At 43.1% G+C, this 18,539-nt stretch overlaps 1 protein-coding gene across 1 annotated transcript in view; it reads left to right on the plus strand.

Annotated features, from left to right (window-relative positions):
* The window catches only part of POMT2 (protein O-mannosyltransferase 2), a 27,896-nt gene extending 17,104 nt beyond the window's left edge, over positions 1-10,792 (plus strand). Inside the window, exons 14-21 of the mRNA XM_053980591.1 lie at positions 305-396; positions 1,548-1,624; positions 2,765-2,836; positions 3,051-3,110; positions 3,289-3,394; positions 4,366-4,506; positions 5,153-5,267; positions 5,797-10,792. Coding sequence (XP_053836566.1) covers positions 305-396; positions 1,548-1,624; positions 2,765-2,836; positions 3,051-3,110; positions 3,289-3,394; positions 4,366-4,506; positions 5,153-5,267; positions 5,797-5,902 — 769 coding nt within the window. The 3' untranslated portion in view covers positions 5,903-10,792. The remainder of the gene's footprint in view (positions 1-304; positions 397-1,547; positions 1,625-2,764; positions 2,837-3,050; positions 3,111-3,288; positions 3,395-4,365; positions 4,507-5,152; positions 5,268-5,796) is intronic.
* The last annotated feature ends 7,747 nt before the right edge of the window (positions 10,793-18,539 follow it).

Here is an 18,539-nt window from a genome sequence, read left to right on the forward strand (position 1 = left end):
TAAGGGTTGAATTGGAAGTAGTTTCTTTGGAGTTGGCAAGGTGCATAATTTTCAAAAATCCCACATATCCACCTAAGGGTTTTTAGGTGAGAAAGTGAGAAATGTGGTTCAACTATTCAGTAGAATTTTGATGTCAACTGCCTTGCAGATCTGTTTTGGTTTCTACATGGTTCCTGTAGTATGTAAGAATGCAACTGCTGAAGCATTATGGAAAAGTATAAAGCTAAAGGGGAAAAACTAAACACAAAATGGAAATATTGAGGGTTCCTGTGGGGTGGTGGTGAACTGTTCTGCTGATCCACAGGGGCTGGGAACAAGTAGAAGTCACCTGCACACCATACCTGAAGGAGACACCCAATTCCCTCTGGAACTTTGAAGATCATATTAACCCTAAATGTAAGTAATTGATTTCCTTTTCGATTGAGAGTGCATCTTGGCTTACTGTTTAAAGGAAGGGATGAGCTATCATCCCTGGTATTCTGCATTTGAAATGTATGTGCTCTTTCCCAGCTTAAGTGCAAACTTGCTGAACTTGAGTATGTGCAGGGATGCAGAGCTCTTTTCTATTTCACTGTTTGTACTGGAAGCTGGTGATAATGCTTGAAGTGTAGTGGAAGTATGAAGACTTTTTTAAGGATTTTGAGATTTTAATTTGTTACAAAAAAGTGAAGCACTCCAATACAGGCTGTTATTTCTAACATTGTTTAATTGGGAATTGTTGTCATTGATATAAGTATGTCATACATATTTCAATGATATTTTTAAAAAGCTTGGATCCAGTCTGTTCTGGTATAGGTCTCTGGTGTTGGATCTCTTTTTTCTTTCTCCTATGGGGGGTGTGCTAAATGATGACTTTGCAGTACCATCAAGAAATGAACAGTGTGTGACAGGGATCTAAGTTTGCCAGTAATGACAGGTGGGCCTTGCAGCCTCATCCAGGAGTCACATATGTTTCACAGGCTCTTCTGGCCCGGGTTGTTCAACACAATTGTCATGCCATGAATTTCAGGTGACTTGGGCTGAGTTCTGAGTTATTAGAACACTTACTGTTCTTCCTCCTGTGAGAGTAACTGTTCTGCATCTTGGCTTACTGTTTAAAGGAAGGGATATGCAAAACAAAGGAGAGAAATCCTGGGCTGTTGACTTGGTAGAATTTCCTCTTCTGTTGTAATGCATTTTACATTCCCATACTTATGGCTCATTTACAGATAAACAGCAGCTTATGAAGCCTATGTCTCTTAATTTCAGCCAGACATACAAATCTATTTATTTCATGGACTTTTATATATTTCTATTGCTCCTGGAAGTAAAGGAGGAAATTTAGAAGTACAACAGTTACAAAGGTCACTGGGAGACACTTCTAACTGCAAGCCACTGTGTTTAGAGTATGAATGAATTGCATAGAGAATTAAAAGCGGTTCTAGAAGCAGATTTGTTGTAGGAGGAGAGAGTTTAGCTTATTATGAAAAAGGCAAATAAAAGTGAACCATACAAACTTCTAATCTATTTCTCTCTCTCTCTCTTTTTTTTTTTTTTTTTTTTTGAAGTGCCCAATATCAGCTTGGATGTTTTGAAGCCTTCTTTTGCAGAAATTCTGCTAGAATCCCACATGGTTATGATCCGGGTACGATATCATTGATTCCAGATTATAATTTTCTTCCTCCTCTCTCTTGCATTCAAAAAGAAATAGCACTTTCAGAGAGATCTGGGTGATGGCTGCAAGCTAGGGCAGAATTTGCATGCCCAAGCAACCTACTTGAATTTATACTTAGAATAAAGGATGATCTTGGAGCTAAATCTTCCAAGTCCAAGTTTGGAAGCCTTGTGCTTAATGCCTGGCTCTGCTGTTGGTGTGATCTATCTACAGCCTAGTTATGTAATGTTTTCTCTACCTTTCTGTAAGGCTTTAAAGGAAATTTAGTATTTGTGAGGCAGGAGATATTACTGTGGTCGAAATAAGGAAAATCAGCTAAACAGACACTTAAAAAACCAGTAAGTGTTTGGATTGAAAATAGAAAATTCTGATTTTTTTTCAAGTTCATCAAGGAACTGTGATTTCTGGTTTCCTTTTTTTCTCTGAATATATAGTTTTTAAAAAGAGCAGATAAAATATTTGCAAGGTGGACTTCTCTTGCAGTCTTTTCCTATGCCTGTTCTTTGTACTCTTGGCCACAGCCCTTCTGCTTCCAGCTCCTCAATCCTTCTGAAGAATGAGAAGTTAATATTTTGAGAAAGGAGTCTAGGGTTTTCTTTGCTACTGTTTGTGAAGCTCTTCTCAGATTTTAAAGAGAAGAAAGTAGTCAAGCATGTTATTGTTAGTACTTGTAAAGTGTTTTTGTAAAGCATTTCCATGGCAATCAGTGATAATGCTGTCTCAGGTAAGGAAGCACCTGCATGAGTTTCCATGGAAATAATCTTTGAGGCTTTTTTTTTCGTAGTGGAGAGAAACCTGTCGCAGTAGTCTCTTAATGAAAAAAGGTCTTGCTTATGCAACATGTATCCTTAGTGACAGAAAAGCTGAAGAGGAAAAATGAGAGAATACTGCCTCTTTTGCTACCCAAAAACCATTTTCACTTCCACAGTAGTATTAGAACATTCATAGTCCTAACTGTGACCGTTGTGGAAGATGATGTGTTTATGTAGGTCAAAAAAGAACTTTCACTGAGGGAGGGTATTGATATATGTTTGTGTACACAGATATTTCTGGGCAGACATTGCAGCACACCTGCCTGTTGATTTAAATTTTATGTTAATTTATCTGTAGGGAAACAGTGGCCTCAAACCAAAGGACAATGAAGTCACATCCAAACCTTGGCACTGGCCCATCAATTACCAGGTATATTGATCAATCCATATGCCTTTCTATTTTCAAGTGCTTTTGCAGTGCCTTTTGAAGCACAACACCTTGTAATTGCATTGAAGATGCTGTCAGCTTTCTTTTCTGGCACCTGAGATGCATGGATGGGAATTTGTCTCACCTTAGATGCTGTGCAAAATACAAACTGGACTGATGAATATTTGTTTTCCTCCCTTCTGATCTGTTTCCTCAGGGACTGCGTTTTTCTGGTGTCAATGAGACAGATTATCGGGTTTATTTGCTTGGAAACCCGGTAAGTTGGAGTGAGAAGTTCCTAGCCAATGTCTGCAGCAAACTTTAGCTTGGTCTTGCTTCTGCCAGTTTTCTTTCTTCTCCTTTTGGACTGTCTCTCTTACTGTACTCTTAATGCTTGCATGTCACATGCACACGTCCAGCATAAAGTCCCAAATCTTTCTTTTTCTCTTGTGTAGGTGATTTGGTGGCTAAATCTGGTCACTATTGGGTTATATCTTCTGATAACAGTTGCCACTGCAGTGGCACTGAAGAGAGGTGTCCAACTGACCTCTGAACTCAAAGGTGAGGTCAGTCTTCCTTTTCATAAATGCCTTTTGCAGGAATCTTAAAAGTGTGTGGATGGCAGGACTTTGTGTGTCAAGGGTGGGAAACCACTGAACTTGGATTATCAAGCATTGTCCACAGGGAAAAGAGTGGGAACTTCATAGCTGTAGTTTTATAGTGAATACCACAGGTCTTCCACAAAAACAGTGCATGGCTACCTACATTGGCTGCAAGGGATACAGGCCAATTAATCAATGCCCTGCTATTAAGCTCTGCATGTGCTCTGTACTTGGTAGTTTGCACAGTGTTTTAAGACAAGAAATGTTTTCTGATATGCAAAGCAAATGACAAATGCAAGAGATAAAATGATCTTTTATTATGTCCATTGCCAAGGTTTTGGAGCTTTTTCCAAGCCCTAATTAGTCATACTTTCACCATTCCTGTTTACATCAATGGTTGCTTCTTTTTGTAGATCTCCTTATGGGAAGTCAGTTCTAAAATGTGATGGGAAACTACTCAATTATACAAAAAGTTATTGGCTAAGCTGTATACAGACACCAGAGCTCATAGTCCCTTCCCCAGGCTCTGAAAGCTAGGCACCACTTCTTTCCAGGAAGGGCTGACAAAGTGATCATCTGGATGGCTCTCATTGCAGAGACAGAATCTTCAGAAACCAGAATCACCTGTTTAGTCTGATGCACAGCTGGAGAAACTTCACCTTTGGTCTTAACACAGAGCATGGTCAACCTCCTGCCATGCCTTGAGACTTAGGTCTTTGTATATCTTTTCTGGTAGCTGTTCTCCTGAAGTGTGCTTATATGTTTATAAAGAATGCAGCTAGGATGTTGCAGAGGCTTGAAGCAATTCCAGACCAATACATGACTTCCTGCAAAGATCATTCCTGTTGAGTTTACTTTGTGTGTTAAGGTTTGCAAATAGGAACTGTAGCTGAGTTTTTCTCTGCTGAAGTATGTTTATTTGTGTTCCAGAACTGTCCAGAGTTGTGCTACGTGCTGGAGGGCAGATCACACTGGGCTGGCTTCTTCATTACCTCCCTTTTTTTATGATGGGACGAGTTCTCTACTTCCACCACTACTTTCCTGCCATGCTTTTTTCCAGCATGTTGACAGGTAAATACTAGAGTCTTGGAGAAGACAAGGTAGGGAAAAAGGTGATACTCTGTTAAATAGAGTGTTTTTCAGCTTAAAAGGTTTATTATTTTTATAGGCTTTGCTTGTGCAAAGTGCTTGAAAGCATTGATTTACTCAAAATGTTTTTCACAAAGCAGCTTGCAGTGCCCATTTTTTATTTGTCTGTTTGGTTTTGGTTTTTTGGTGTTGGTTGGTTGGTTGTTTTTTTATGACTGAAGAGGCAGTCATGTCTAGTGCTTAGGGCATTAAATTTAGAGATGGGATTCCTGGTTGCTGCTATCTCACTGTTCTTATATATTCTTGTATATAAGTTACTTCCCTCTTGGTTTACTGCCAACACTTTTCTGTCATGTCTGTTTATAATTTGGCCTTGGTAGTTTTTCCTGTGATTTTATATCAACTTCATGAGCATCTGGCACCCAGATCTCTTTTGAATTTATTCAAATGGAAAGGCAGGACAAAAAGAACCTTTACTGATACAAAACAATCTCTATGGTTCTGAAGGTTACCAAGGTAAATGAATTTAAAAATTGACATGGTCTTTTGGTGTTAACAGAGTTTCATCAGCCTAGTCTGTGAACACAGCAGCTCTGTTCTTCTGACTTATACCTCTTCCTTCTCCTAGGAATCACCTGGGATGCACTACTGAAGTTCTGTGCTGGGCTCTTGTCACCCAGCACTACAGCTAGAAAGGTATATGGAGGTGGATTCCTGGCACTGGTTCTGCTCATCCTGTACAGGTGAGTAGAGCTGAACTTTTCATGAATGGAATGTGTGACAATTGCCATCTCAATAGAAACTTTGCTGCCTGTTAATTATCCTTAGCCTTTGTTCTCTTTTCTCTTCTCTGCTGAATTTGTCAGACATTCTCAAGCCCAATCCTAAACCTTCAAATTTGATTAGATTCAGCATCTGTGTCCCAGTAATGCATTATAGAACATCTTTCCATTGCAGGGAATCTTTCTTTTGTTGCAGCACACAGCGTGAGCACTCTGTTCTCCTCCAAACCTGCCTTTCAGTGGTTTTTGGTTTTGTTCCCAATGATGGTGACATATTCCTCAAATACAGGCAAATTTTTCATTATTGTAGGTTTTATCAGATTCTAAGAGAAATTGCCATGTGATAAAACTGTGTACTATGTATATATTGGGTTCAGCAGAGATTAGAATGCTCCCAGCAGAGCTTAGAGCACAAAGGTCCCACAGGCTGCGAACTTCTTGAGACAGAAAACTGTGCTGTGTTTGATGGGCATTTGGTTTCTTTCCACAGCTTCTACCTCTTCCATCCACTGTCCTATGGGATGATAGGACCCTTGGCTTCCAACCCAAGCAGTCCCATGGCAGGGCTCCGGTGGATGGACTCCTGGGAATTCTAGAGCAAAGGAAGCCTGGAAACAGCGGATCAGAAACATGAGATCTGCTGCATGTCAGGCTGATTCTGGTGCTTTGAGGACATGACTATAAAAACCCTCTCTGGAGGACTCTGGGTATAGTAACCCTGTTTCTTTGGCATTTGTTTGCACTGCCTGCATTGGAAGATGCAGAGGATGACAAGGTCCCCTTAAATTAAAAGACTCATGTCCTGAATCCTTAGGTCGTATTAATGGACAACTGGCTGCCTAAATGCCAATTCCTTGAAGCAGTGTCTGTCAGTCAAACAGCAGTGGCGTTCCAGCAGCCAGACCAGTACAAGTTGGAGGCTGTCTGCAGTTGCATGCACGCTCTATGTGTGTGTGTGTGTCTTCCTTCTTGTAATCTAAGCACCACTACAGTTTGAAGCACTATAGGACTTCTATCAAAGTTAACAACCTTTCTTATGGTGAGGTTTTTGAAAGCTTACTGTAAGTATCTGGGGACCTTCATTCTACCTGCCTTGGCTGTCTGAAGGTTTTTTTGTTCTGACCCTGGATTTTTAAAATTTGACTGAAAGGATCTGTTTGAAATCTTCTGAGCCATTGTGCCTTGCCTGTCTCCCAGGCCCTCTGCAGAGATGGAAATTGTTTATTCCTATACACTGCCTTTCTCTCTGGTCACCTTTAATGGTTTATACAGCTCACCTAGCAGGCCTGTTTTCAGGGCCAGACTGTTCCAGCTCAGCTCTTTGTAGCTTCTTTCAGTTCTGTCTGAAGGCGCCAAGGAAATTACAGTAGAAATGGCAGGTGGTTTATTTTCAGCCCCAGTATGCTGTAGAGACAAGCATGGGGAGGTACTAGAGACTGTAATGATAGCTTGGAAATCTTACAGACAGCTGTCATTCAGCTTTTGTTCCCAGCTATCTCAGTGCCAGTGCCTGTGCTTTTAGGGGAAGGCTTCATCTCAATGCATGTGGCATCTGCAAAACAGGTTGCTGGTGCCAAAGTATCTGCTCAGTGTTCCCAGATTGAACATGTTCCTTCTCTAGACTGCTGAACATCAAATTACAAGGAAATGTGAGGCCAGGCAAAAATTGTCTGTGAAGTGTCAAGAGCCATTGGATGTTGAATCTACTCCTTCCAAGAAAGTGGAATTTGATTTATCAGGTGCCTTTGTCCTGTGTTAGGTCTATTTTTGTCTATGTTTCTTTTATTCCATTTCCTACTCTTCATCCAGTGTCGATTTCTTGTCACAGTTCAAATTGCTACCTTGTAGTATCCAATGTCAATGACACTTAGATCACAGCTGTATTCCTATCTCAAGAAGTAATATTTGAAAAACTCTGTTGTGTATGTTTCAATGAACTCATGCCTTTAATTTCAGAGTTCTTGCTTTGCTTCACAGCCTTGCATCAAAATTACAGGTAATGGGAGAGTAACAGGTGGGTGTGTGTGCCTTTAAACATGGACTGTGCATTTATTTCTCTTACCAAATCTTGTATTCCAATACATTTCCTACCACATGGAAGGGCTGCATTAGCAGAGTTGTTCTGTGGGGAGGACTAGACTCCAGTCAGACTTGCTTTGGTTCCTCTTTAGTAGAGATCCACAGCATTGTTCAGTTAGGCAGCTGCTTGCTTTGTAAGGCTCTGGCTTGGTATGTCACATCTCTCCAGAAAGTAACTCCTATATACTATCTCAGATGGGATGGACCTGTGCTTTTGATTCTAAAGGTTTTGAGTTGATCACCTGCTGCTTATACATGGTGAGAAGTTATTGCAATAATTAGCTGCTGGGTTTGATGATTCTTTTCCACTTGTTATTGCAGGAAGTGCTCCTACCTGCATGAGCCAGGAATTCACAGAGGTGATATATAGGCAAGAAGGATGTGGAGGAAGGCTGCAAACTTCTTCAGAACCTGCCAGATCTGACAGTAGCAGCAAATTGTTAACTGTTGGCCATGTGGAAGGCAGACAGTGCAGTGCTGCCTTGTAACAATGTGATCCACCAATCTCTTGGTGAGATTATTGACTTAATACATTGCTATTCTCAATATGAGCTTTCCCTAAGGGAGTCCCATTGTCATGGGGAGGATTTGCCAGAAGAGCTGGCAAAAGCCATGATTTAAAGTGCAGTTTTTTCCAGCACATACAATTATACACTTCCCCTTAGCATTAGCACCAAAATAAATCTAAGAAGCTTGGGAGTGTTTTGGAATAACTGTTTGTAACACCCTTTATTCATCATATTAAACCTTGGGAGTGCAAAAATTGAGTTAGTAACCTTGGTTTCTTCAGTTATTATAAAGAGGTCAGTTTTGTAGGAATTGCCTGAGGAAGATGAGTCAGTCTGTTTCTTGGCTAGGATCCCTCCATCCTTTATTAGTAATAATCTTTTGGATGTGGATTGGCAGCTGAGTGGTGAAAGTGGCAAATTTAATGCTCCCTTCCCACTTTCCTATGCACAAGTCCAGCTTCTGTTTCAACACAGACAAAGGGTTTATTTTTCTTTAGGACTGTCACTTCAGAAATTTTCTTGAGGGCATTTGATTGACATTGAGACTATTTCTTAGATCTTGTGTGCTGGTAAATGGGTTGAAGGCATACATGAAAAAAAAAATCTAGCTATTCCACAAGAGGGAGCAACTTCCTGCAGAATTTTTGTTTTTGATCTGGAGTTAAAAGGATTGAAAGGTCTACATTGAAACTAGAGGGCAGACATTTCCTCTGCACTCTCTGGACTCCAAGGGTTGGATTTTCAAGTAACTGTACATTGATGTAGCTCTGTCTTCTTTCAGGAGAAAAATACTGAAAAATTACTCCTGTTAGAATTTGACCTTCAGTATTTGCTTCTTAAAGCAAAATCTGTCAGACCATTACTGAAACATAATAGTAACTGATATTTTATGAGGTCAATAAAATACAGTCATTTGGATTCCCTTCCTGACTCTGTCTTGGAATATCTGAATGGTACAGACATGAGGCAATGGGTGCAAGGCACTCTTTGCTTTTGGGTTGGAATTTGGGCTGCTTTGGTTCAGTTTTTCCAATTGTGCTTGTGGAATGATTTCAGGTTCTTTTTGGCAACTGCTCATTAGTTGTCTTCTCCAGTCACGTGGAAAATAGCTAACGGTGCTTTCTGAGGCCAGAGGTGCTGTTCTCTGGAGCAGCTGTTCTCTTTGAACCCTGCTTGACAGGGCTCCTTTTATCACTGACAAAGTATTTCATCAAACTGTATCCATGGATTCAAATCACAAAAAGCTGCAGGCTGCTACGTTCCCTGCTTCAAATTCTTTTTTGTGTGTAGACTCTATTTTCAACTCTTCAGTCTCTGAAGGATAGATAGAGGGCCTCTAGGCTCATCTAGCTTTATCCTAGGCAATCCAACCATTTTAAAAGGTTTCTGCTAACAGTCGCTTCAGGACATCGATACGCACACATCTATTCCAGCAGCAGGGACTGGCCTATTTCCAGGAACTGGACCACTCATGCTATGAGACACAGATGTGACTATGAGGAGGATTTGAATGGAGATTTCTGTGCCAAGGTTGCCCTTGGTCCAGGTGGAGGACTTTGTGTCATCACTGTTTGCCACTGTTGTTAGCAGCCCTGGGAGCCACCACTGCTCTTTAGTCTGCACAGGGTTTTCTTTTTGCATCTTGATTGGAGAGGATGATTGATGCACAAAGGGCATTGGCAGAATATACCTTTTTATATCTTCCTCCCTTCTGATTCTTGAAGAATGCCCAAAGTACAGGACATGTCTTTGCTTCCCCTAATTTTTGGGCTATGCATCCATTTCATACAGGTGCCAGGACAAGGGGTAGGACAGGATGTCTTGTAGTAGCCTGAGTGAATACCTGTCACGTGGTCTGAGAACAAAACCAGAATCTTGTAATGGCAAGGTAAACAAATGTGTTATGTGATAGTTCCCTCGTGTCCCTCCTGAATCCTTCAGAGAATTGTTTTTAGGGGACTTGAGAGCATACCAGCTGTTATTGTGGAAACACAAGGCATTTACCTGAAATTCTCCACTGCCACGCTTTGCAGCTTCCCTTCCATGCTGTGACTGAGTAACCCTCTGGGCTGGCACTCTGTGCACAAGCACTGTTTCTTCCTCTCAGGATCGTGCTGGCAATGTGAAAACCTTAGCAGTGCCCTGTGTCTCTGCCAGCTGGGGAATGTAGGTAAGATTCCCCCCCGCCCCACCTTTACAGCAAGTGACCCCATGACCCCACACATGGGCAAGTGTGTCATGAAAGCAAAAATGTGTGGACTGTTAGAACAACATAAGGCTCTTCCCTGCTGGGACAGGAAGGCTGAGGATAAGAGCACCACCTCCATAGCATCCTTTCTTCGGGGCGGGGCTGTTGGCTGCAGGCAGTCAGGACTGAAAATTCTTTGTCTTCTTTGAAGTACTAAGACCTTGGTTGTGTGGTTGGTTGCGAGTTGCTTCACTTCGTAAACTTTTTTATGCTCTTTACTTGAATGTCAAAGGGCTCTGGTTATCACAAATACTATCTGAGGCTATCACATGTTTGCATAGATACCACTCCCGCTGAATTTGTGACTCTAAAACTTTGCTAAGTGAGCTTACTGTGTTTTACAAGAGATACAGTTTAGAGCCATCCTTGAAGAGCCTCTGGCTAAGCAAGAATTTAAAGCAACAGTGAGAGGGGTTCTTTGGTAATTCTGTTCTATATCCTGAACCTTTTTTACTAATGCTGGGGGGTGTGTGCGTGCATCTGTCTGAACTGAATCGGAATTCTTTTAACTACAGTGCAATTACTGTACCATATGGTGTGGATGGGAGAATGTTCCCTTGAGCTATAAATGTGTTTTGTACAGGTGATAATGGAAAATGAGGTAGAATTTGGAATTTAATTTTGTAATAAATATCTCTTCTTTGAAGCAATCTCTTTGTGTCTAGATTTTGGGGTGGGTTTTTCCCCCCTTTGATTTCTTCCTCACATACATGCTTGAAGTAATAGCATGAACTTTAAATTGACCCACTGGAGAATTTAATCTAGGATAGTGATGATGTACATCAGCTTTTAGCACACAAGTATTGCTGGACTGCAATTCTAGGAGATCAGATTTTACTGCAATCCAAGCAGTGTATTGGTAAGCACAACAGGAAGTGAAACAGGTACCTTTGGACAAAAATTCAGTATTGTCTGTCAAAGCAGGTTTATTTCTCCCTGTTAAAGATGCGGTAAATTGTCAATATGTATAATATGTCAGGTTTAATGGATATTTTCCTCAAGCTTCTGATAGGTTACCTATGAAGACTTCATTTGACAGGTCAAGCACTTTATTCAGAAACCCAGCATTTTTCTGTAAGTCATGTTCAGTCTAGTGTTCATAACACCAGACAGGTGCACGGTTTTGTACAAATGAGGCTCTTACTGTGAATTAAATGTGAGAATCCATAACACTAAAAATCAGAATCTGGCTTTATATGAGGCTGTAGGGGCTGGGATATACTTTTGAGTAGAGTGTAATAAGGGATTGCTTGGGGTGGAACTAGATGGGAAAAACCAAAATAAAGCTACCTTACCTGGGACTACACATTGATGCCCAGATGAGTGCTGGAGGAGGGCCAACCAGTCTGTTTGGACATGTTCCAAGGGCTGCTGAAGTACAGCCAGGACAGCTAGAAACTGGACTGTGTGGCCTGTACAGTGTGATACAACAGGCTATGAAATGGTTACTGAAAAGCCTATTGACTTCTTGTATTGCTCCACAGAGTGCAAGTTGGTCTTTGGATATTGTCTGATCAGGACTATTGTTCTGGAAGGGAGGACTGCTGATACAGAAGCTGTGCTAGAATGTAGGGAGATGACCAAAACAGAAGGATGTATTGTTTGTAAAATGCTGAAGTAAAACTTTACTTCTCACTTCCTTCTAAAGGAAGAATGGCTTCTTTCTGCAGGTGAGTGATCTCACATGGGTGAACAGTGGTGACTGATTCCAATTTGCACTTGATTTGAACCTGCCAGATTTGTAGGCTTCTAGATTCCAGCCATCACCCTGTTATCTCTTCCTCAACAAGAATGAGGTTTTTTTACGACCTGGTGTTTTAATGTCACACTACGACATGAAATAACTCACACACGGACACTAGATGTAAAAGAGGGAAGAAAAGAACTTAAAGAGAGATTTTATTTTCTGACTCCATAATATATACAATAATAAAAGTGACAGTGGATTGGAGGGTGAAACTGCCACCTCTCCAACTACACTGGTCAAACCAACAGTTCATCAATTCTCTCTTCTCACAAAGAAGAATGCAAAATAATCATTATTTACAAGAACAGTGTGAGAAAATTCAGTAGAAATATGTAAACATCAGAAAGCATAAGAAACTTTTAGAAGAACTTTAAAATTCTCAAAAGAACAGGGTAACATTTTAATATAGATTTTGTGCTCTGTCTTCAAGCTGCTCCTTAATCTTCTATTTTCTAACCAAATAGAAACTTCCCATACAAGTTGCTTCCTTTGGCCCTCAATCTTCCATGACATCCTTTTCATTTTCTTTGATTAAGTATAAGGTTTCCCAATCTGTACCATGTCTTCCAACATCAGTCTCCTGAGGTCCATATGCTGAAATCATATGGATTTCAGCTTCACTACACCTACCACTGCTGCCTGGTTTACATCTGAGGGTTGTGGTTGTCCACTTTGGAGTTGTTCTCTAATACACCACCACTAACTGTACTCTGGGCCATGTAATGCATGCTCTGGAAGTAGAAAGTTTGTGCTTTATAGAATGGGTCTAAGTCTCACAAGCATTATAATTGTTGTAAATTGCTTTTCCATTTTTATCCTTCTTGCAGTCATTGCTTTATCTCTATATTGCATCCAAAGCCTGTCATCTTGTTATGCAGCTGACAAAAGGTAGTCTTAAGGCTTCATTCACCTGACCTATTTTTTTCACCATGTGTTTTAGGATGAGGTGGTTCTTAAGTACCTGGGTTTCCCCATTGACCAGAATGGGAGTTTAGTTATGTGTCCTCACAAAAACATCGGTGTTGAATCAGCTGAGTCACACCCTGGCAGTGTGCTGGTGCCTTGCAGTGCTTTAGGGACAATAACTGTTCCATTACATGGTGGAGAATGAAAGCAGCTAAGAAGTGGGGTGAGTCAGCTAACATGAGAATGGGAACATGCATTCTTGATGTGCATCAGAAACAGTGTGGCCAAGCAGGACCAAGGCAATGATTGTACCCTTCTCAGCACTCACACCTCAAATCCTGTGTTCATTTTTGGGATCCCTCATTGCAAGAAAGACATTGAGGTACTTCAGCGTGTCCAGAGAAGGGCAACAGAGCTGGTAAAGCATCTGGAGCACAACTCTGATGAGAAGCAGCTGACAGAGCTGGGGATTTTTAGCCTGGAGAAGAAGAAGCTCAGGGGGGACCTTATCTCTCTCTACAAGTACCTGAAAGGAGGCTGTAGCAAGGTGGGAGTCAGTCTCTTCTCTCAAGTCACAAGTGACAGGATGAGAGGAAAAGGCCTCAGCTTGTACCAGGCCAGGTTTAGATTGAATATGAGGGAAAAAGTTCTTCATTTGGAGGGTGGCCAGGCATTGGAACAGCCTGCCCAGGGAAGTGGTGGAATTACCATACCTTAAAGTATACAACAACCACGTAGATGTGACACTTGGGGACACAGTTTAGTGGTGAATGTAGCTGTGCAGTTTGCAGGTGGAAAATTCTTCACTGAACAGGAGAATTATTTTTGGCAGAGCCTCAAAGCTGTAATGGCTTAGGTGAGGAGGAGAAGGTCTCAAGCCATAAGTGTCCCACACATAGAAGGAATAATACATGGGGTTTGCTTTGAGACCAGATGGCTGAGTGCAAAGCTGAAATGTGGGAATCCTGGCACAGCCCTGACATGAAGGAATGGGTGCAGTAAAATACAAAACCTTTGTTTTAATAGATCATATAAAAAATGCTATTCCTGGAGACAACTGCTGTAGGTCAAACGTTTGTAAGAGATGGCCTAATCAATAGTCAATTAAAATTGCAAGGAGGAGACAACAAAGAGAGTTGAGATCAGAGAGAAGACAATCAATGAGCATTTGAGAGACCAGCAGTGCTTCTGAAACAAGTCCAGGAGGTAAACTACAGAGGAGACTCCACAATGAATAAAGCATTCTTTTACAAGCTTTTGCCATGATGTTTTAGCAGCTGAAGGATGAGCTAGTCCAGAAGCATAAGGACAACTGGAGGAAGATCCAAGACTGTGTGCATCATCCCCAGGTAGGACAGAAGCCAGGTAACACAATGCTTGCCAAGTTGCCAGGCATATTAGCTAGAGCACCATGTTGTGCTAATGAGGCTGGAGAGCTTTTTGCTTGCATCCCACCAGCTGGGGTGCACACCCCTGCATAGCTGTGTCTTACAACCAAATTCAGCTTGTGTGTCAAGACTGACATGGTCTTGAACTCTTTGAACTCACTTTGGCAGAGTGACTTACAAAAGACAGAGGTTGCTTCTTGGAAGATCAGCCTGCTGATCTGGGTTATCATTGTGCTAGGGAGCCCAAGGTAAATAACATCTGGGGTAAGGTCTGAGCATCTGCAAGTGCCAGACCTGGTCCAACAGCTCCGTGTGATCCCCTTTGACTTTTCTCACCACTTCATGTCTGGTCATCCTATGACTGTTTTCACCTGCCTGTACAAATATTCCCTAGCTGGCCACAGGATATTCAAGATAAACCTGGGGATGTCTAGCAAATTGATTTCAAAAGAAGTTTTCATTTTATTCTACCGTTGAATCCTCCCTTTGCCTATCCCTCTCCTCTTAGCCCAGATCCCCACCACTGAGGGTGGTATTGCTGCACTGTTCTCTCCACAGTCATGATGACAGCAAGCAAACTCTGCAGCTCATCTAAATAATTTTATGAACAAGATTATTACCTCTTGCATCAGTTTTGATTCTTGTTATGAAATCATATTTCGTGACTGGCTTTGCTACTGAGCTGTGCTGCACCATGGCCTGAGGGGGTAGCTTGAGAAGAATTTTGGGAATGTTACAGGATTTCTGCACACACCTGAGGATGGGATGGGAGGGGATGGGATTCTGGGAAAAAGAGAGCCTGTCATAATCTGTGGTTTTGAGACTGGGAAAAAGGGGAAACAAAAGGGATTAGCCAAACCCAGGAGTCTGTATCCTAAGTGAGCAGGGAGCCTGAGGCAGATGGATCAGAGTGTCATTATTTATGAAGACTCATAGATGTAGAATTGGAAATGAGCAAGAGTTCAAAGGGAGATATGGGTTTGTTAGTGCAGCAGCTGGGATGAAAACTGAAGGTGCCACAGCAGCACGGGTAAAGCAGTCATCCCTGGGCCAGGCAGACAGGGCCTCCCTGGGCAGGAAGGGTTGTTCTCCAGGTGCTGTGAACCCTGAGTGCTGGGCTGGGGGCTGGCATTTGCGAGCTTACTCCTAGTTCTGTCACACTGTTTTATGAGATTGGGTAACTTTCTTTCCATGTGGGTAAACTGAGGCACTGAACAAGTAAAGCTGACACTTGGCAAGGAGGTTAAGAGTGTTGGTACTGTAACTTGAAGTGGATGTAGATTACAATAACGAAACCCAGTGCAAACTAAAGACATTACAAATTTGTGTTCTTCCAAAGCACAAAAGAGCATTATCATCCTCTTTGCATGTCAGTGAATTTCTCCAAAAACCTCCCTCCCCTTTCTTCAAGTGGTCTACAGGTGGAGCAGTCTGTGCTGCTGACCTGGTTGTTCTTCACTCATGAGAGCTCCAGGGACAGTCTTGCAGGAATCCAAGAGCAGCTCAGAAAAAAGCTGAACTGCCAGGTTAGGTCCATGGAGCCAAGGGAGCTGGGAACCATCACGGGAAACCCTCTGACCTCAGAGCATTGCAGTGCTCAATCTCTTGCTGAGATTCTCATGCTTGAAGGCTCACAAAACATTTGAAACAAGAAGAGAGGTTTTCTTGTTTGCTTCCTTGTACTTGAAATCCCCTCTGGACTCAACTTGTGGTCTCAGCACCTCAGTGCTGTGACAGCAGGAGGAACTCTGACAGCCACATAACTGCAAGGGAGAAGCTGCTTTGCACACAGGCAAGAGCACTGTCTCTCCCAAACCCTCAGTCTTTGAAATCCTTTGAATGGTGGTTTGAACATTTATTATCGCTGAGCTCTCCCTGTCTCCCATCACAAGTCCCTCCTTGCAGCTCCTTCTTCCTGTGCTGGAAGACCTATGCTGTCACAGGGGAAAAATACTGGGTTTTTTAAGAGAGTGGAGACGTATCAGTGCCAGAAGGCAGCAAAGGGATGGATTCACTGTTCAGACAGTCAGGGGAGATGGGGAAACTGCTTCTGAATGTATCCTGTCCAGAAGGACCTGTTGCTGGCAGGCAGGGAAAAGTTCTTGGACTCTACTGTGTGTCATATCCATGTAGGGTTTGGGTACCAACAGGTGGGTGGGGATATGGCCAGACCATTGCCCCTTTCATCAGCTGAAGCACTCCTATTTTCCATGGAAGGAAGGCATATCAGTCTCAGCCCTCTCATTGCTGCCCTTATATCTGATCTGATCTGTTCTGACACTTGTGCCTTGTCTGTGCGTGTTCAGCTGCTACCTGCAGCACAGAGAGAAGGTGCAGGGACATTATTTTGGACAAGAGCCACCATTTTCTTTTGCCATCACAGCTTCACTGCTGTTGTCTGAGACACCCTTTCTATTAGGAACAATGGCTGAACCTGTATTTTGTTGTTGCCCTGGGATAGGGTAGCTGATACGGTGCCCTATGTGGATGGGAGGAAAGGTGTCCCACATCCCAACAAATCTTCAGGAACTGATCACTCTTAACTTGCTTTTGTGGAGTTTCTCTTCCTTCACTATCAGCCAGCTCTGACTGTAATCAAAATATTGTTAGGCAAATAATCAGCCTTAGTTGCTGCTTTGACTACACGTATGTGCTACAACTCTGCTCCTCAGTCTCCTGTGGCCTGGGATGACTCTCCATGCTCCTTTCCAGTACCCTGGCACCCGACCACGCCACTGCCTGTGTGTTCTACTCTTTATGGTTAGCAGGGCCAGGCTGAACTGTCCAGCCAGGCTCTGGTGAAGCTCCACGCCTGCGTGCCTGCGACAACTGGCTGAAATGTCAGAGTACCTTGCACAGATGACCAAGGATGACACTTCATGCTCGTTGCTGGTTCGCTCGATCAGCCGCAGGACAGCTAAAGGTTAATGTTTGCTTTGTCGCTGCCGGACTGGTCTTCTCCGCCCTGCTCGGGTTAACCCTGTATCTCCCAGCTCCCTATCAGGCTCCGTGCCGCTTCAGCGGTTATCATGGCAGTGACTTACCGTCAGCCCCCGGTGTGAATGTGCCCTTTAAACCACACAGTCAAGATGCTGTTTTAGCTGACTCCTTAGTCCCATCAGTTCTCACTCGAGTGCCCAATTTTAGGACAGGGTTCTTCAGCTTCCTTTAATGCATGTGGAGCTTTTCCTGCGCAGCATCTTGTCTGGTCTGCGCTGAGAACACGAGGTCTCAAAATCCTGGGAAAACAGGTAATTTATTCTGGCACTTGCAGAGCCATCTCGGGTGACTTCCTGCTGTCACTGCAGTCAGTGCTGTCACTCCAGCTCTATAGGAGAAAGGCCTCTGGGAGACAAGCTGGGGCTGAGAACATAACATTGAGCCTTTGAACTTGTCTCCTCCCAGGGAATGTTTTCAATTCTCCCATAAGAAGAGCCTCCTTTCTGCCTACTCTTAGTCAATGTGCCTCTGGGATGGGTCAGAGGCTTCTGTCTTTTCTCCTGATTACCAGAAATAAGTCTGATGTACAGAAGCAGAACTTGTAATAAGATCAGTACAATTGTCATTTTGGTGCAGACTGTGGTGGTTTCAGTAATAGTTGCACTTTTGTATTGCTCTTGTCCTTCTGAAAACTTTTAACTTTCCTGTCTTCCCTTGCGCTGCTTGAGACCTCATTTGCCATTTCTTGCTTTGTTTCCTCTGTTCTGTGTAAATCCTGGGGCCAAATTAAGCAGTGTCTGAACAGCAAAGAGAATCTGTGCATCCTGAACACATTTGACAAAGATGTCATGTCTTCTCATCTGTTATTAACAACTTTGCCCACTTCAGCTGGCATAATTAGCCTTAAATTAGACACGTACCTTGCAGTGTCTAGACTGCATCTGCCTGTGGAGATAGCAGGTGGCTGTGTGGCATCCAGGGTCTCAGTGGAAGTGGCCAAGAGCAAGAGGATGCTGTAGAGCATCGCTGAGGCCCTCCTGAGCAAAGTTATGCTTAGAGGGAGCTGTGCTGATGGTGAGCGAACGTGGCCAGGTCCCGGTGGTGTCCTCGCTGGCACGGCTCTGCCCTGCTGCTTCACTTGTAAAATCAGGACGATGGAAAATGTCAACCGTGAACCAGCTGAACTTTCTGCTCTGCCCCGCGGGCCCGGGATGGGGAAGCTTGGGCATTTAGAATTTCTTTTTTTCTTCCTTCCATCCCTCCTTCCTTCCTCATCCCGAGTGAGAAACGCTCGGTGAGATCTTCCTTCCCCGGCCGGGGCGGCCGCGGGTGGAGCAGAGCGGCCGCGGGACTCGGCGGTGCCGGCGGGCGGAGCGCGGGTGCGGCCGTGGCGGGGGGCGCGGGGGCAGCGCCGGC

The sequence above is a fragment of the Vidua macroura genome, chromosome 6 (assembly GCF_024509145.1).
Source record: "Vidua macroura isolate BioBank_ID:100142 chromosome 6, ASM2450914v1, whole genome shotgun sequence".
NCBI classification, from domain to species: domain Eukaryota; kingdom Metazoa; phylum Chordata; class Aves; order Passeriformes; family Viduidae; genus Vidua; species Vidua macroura.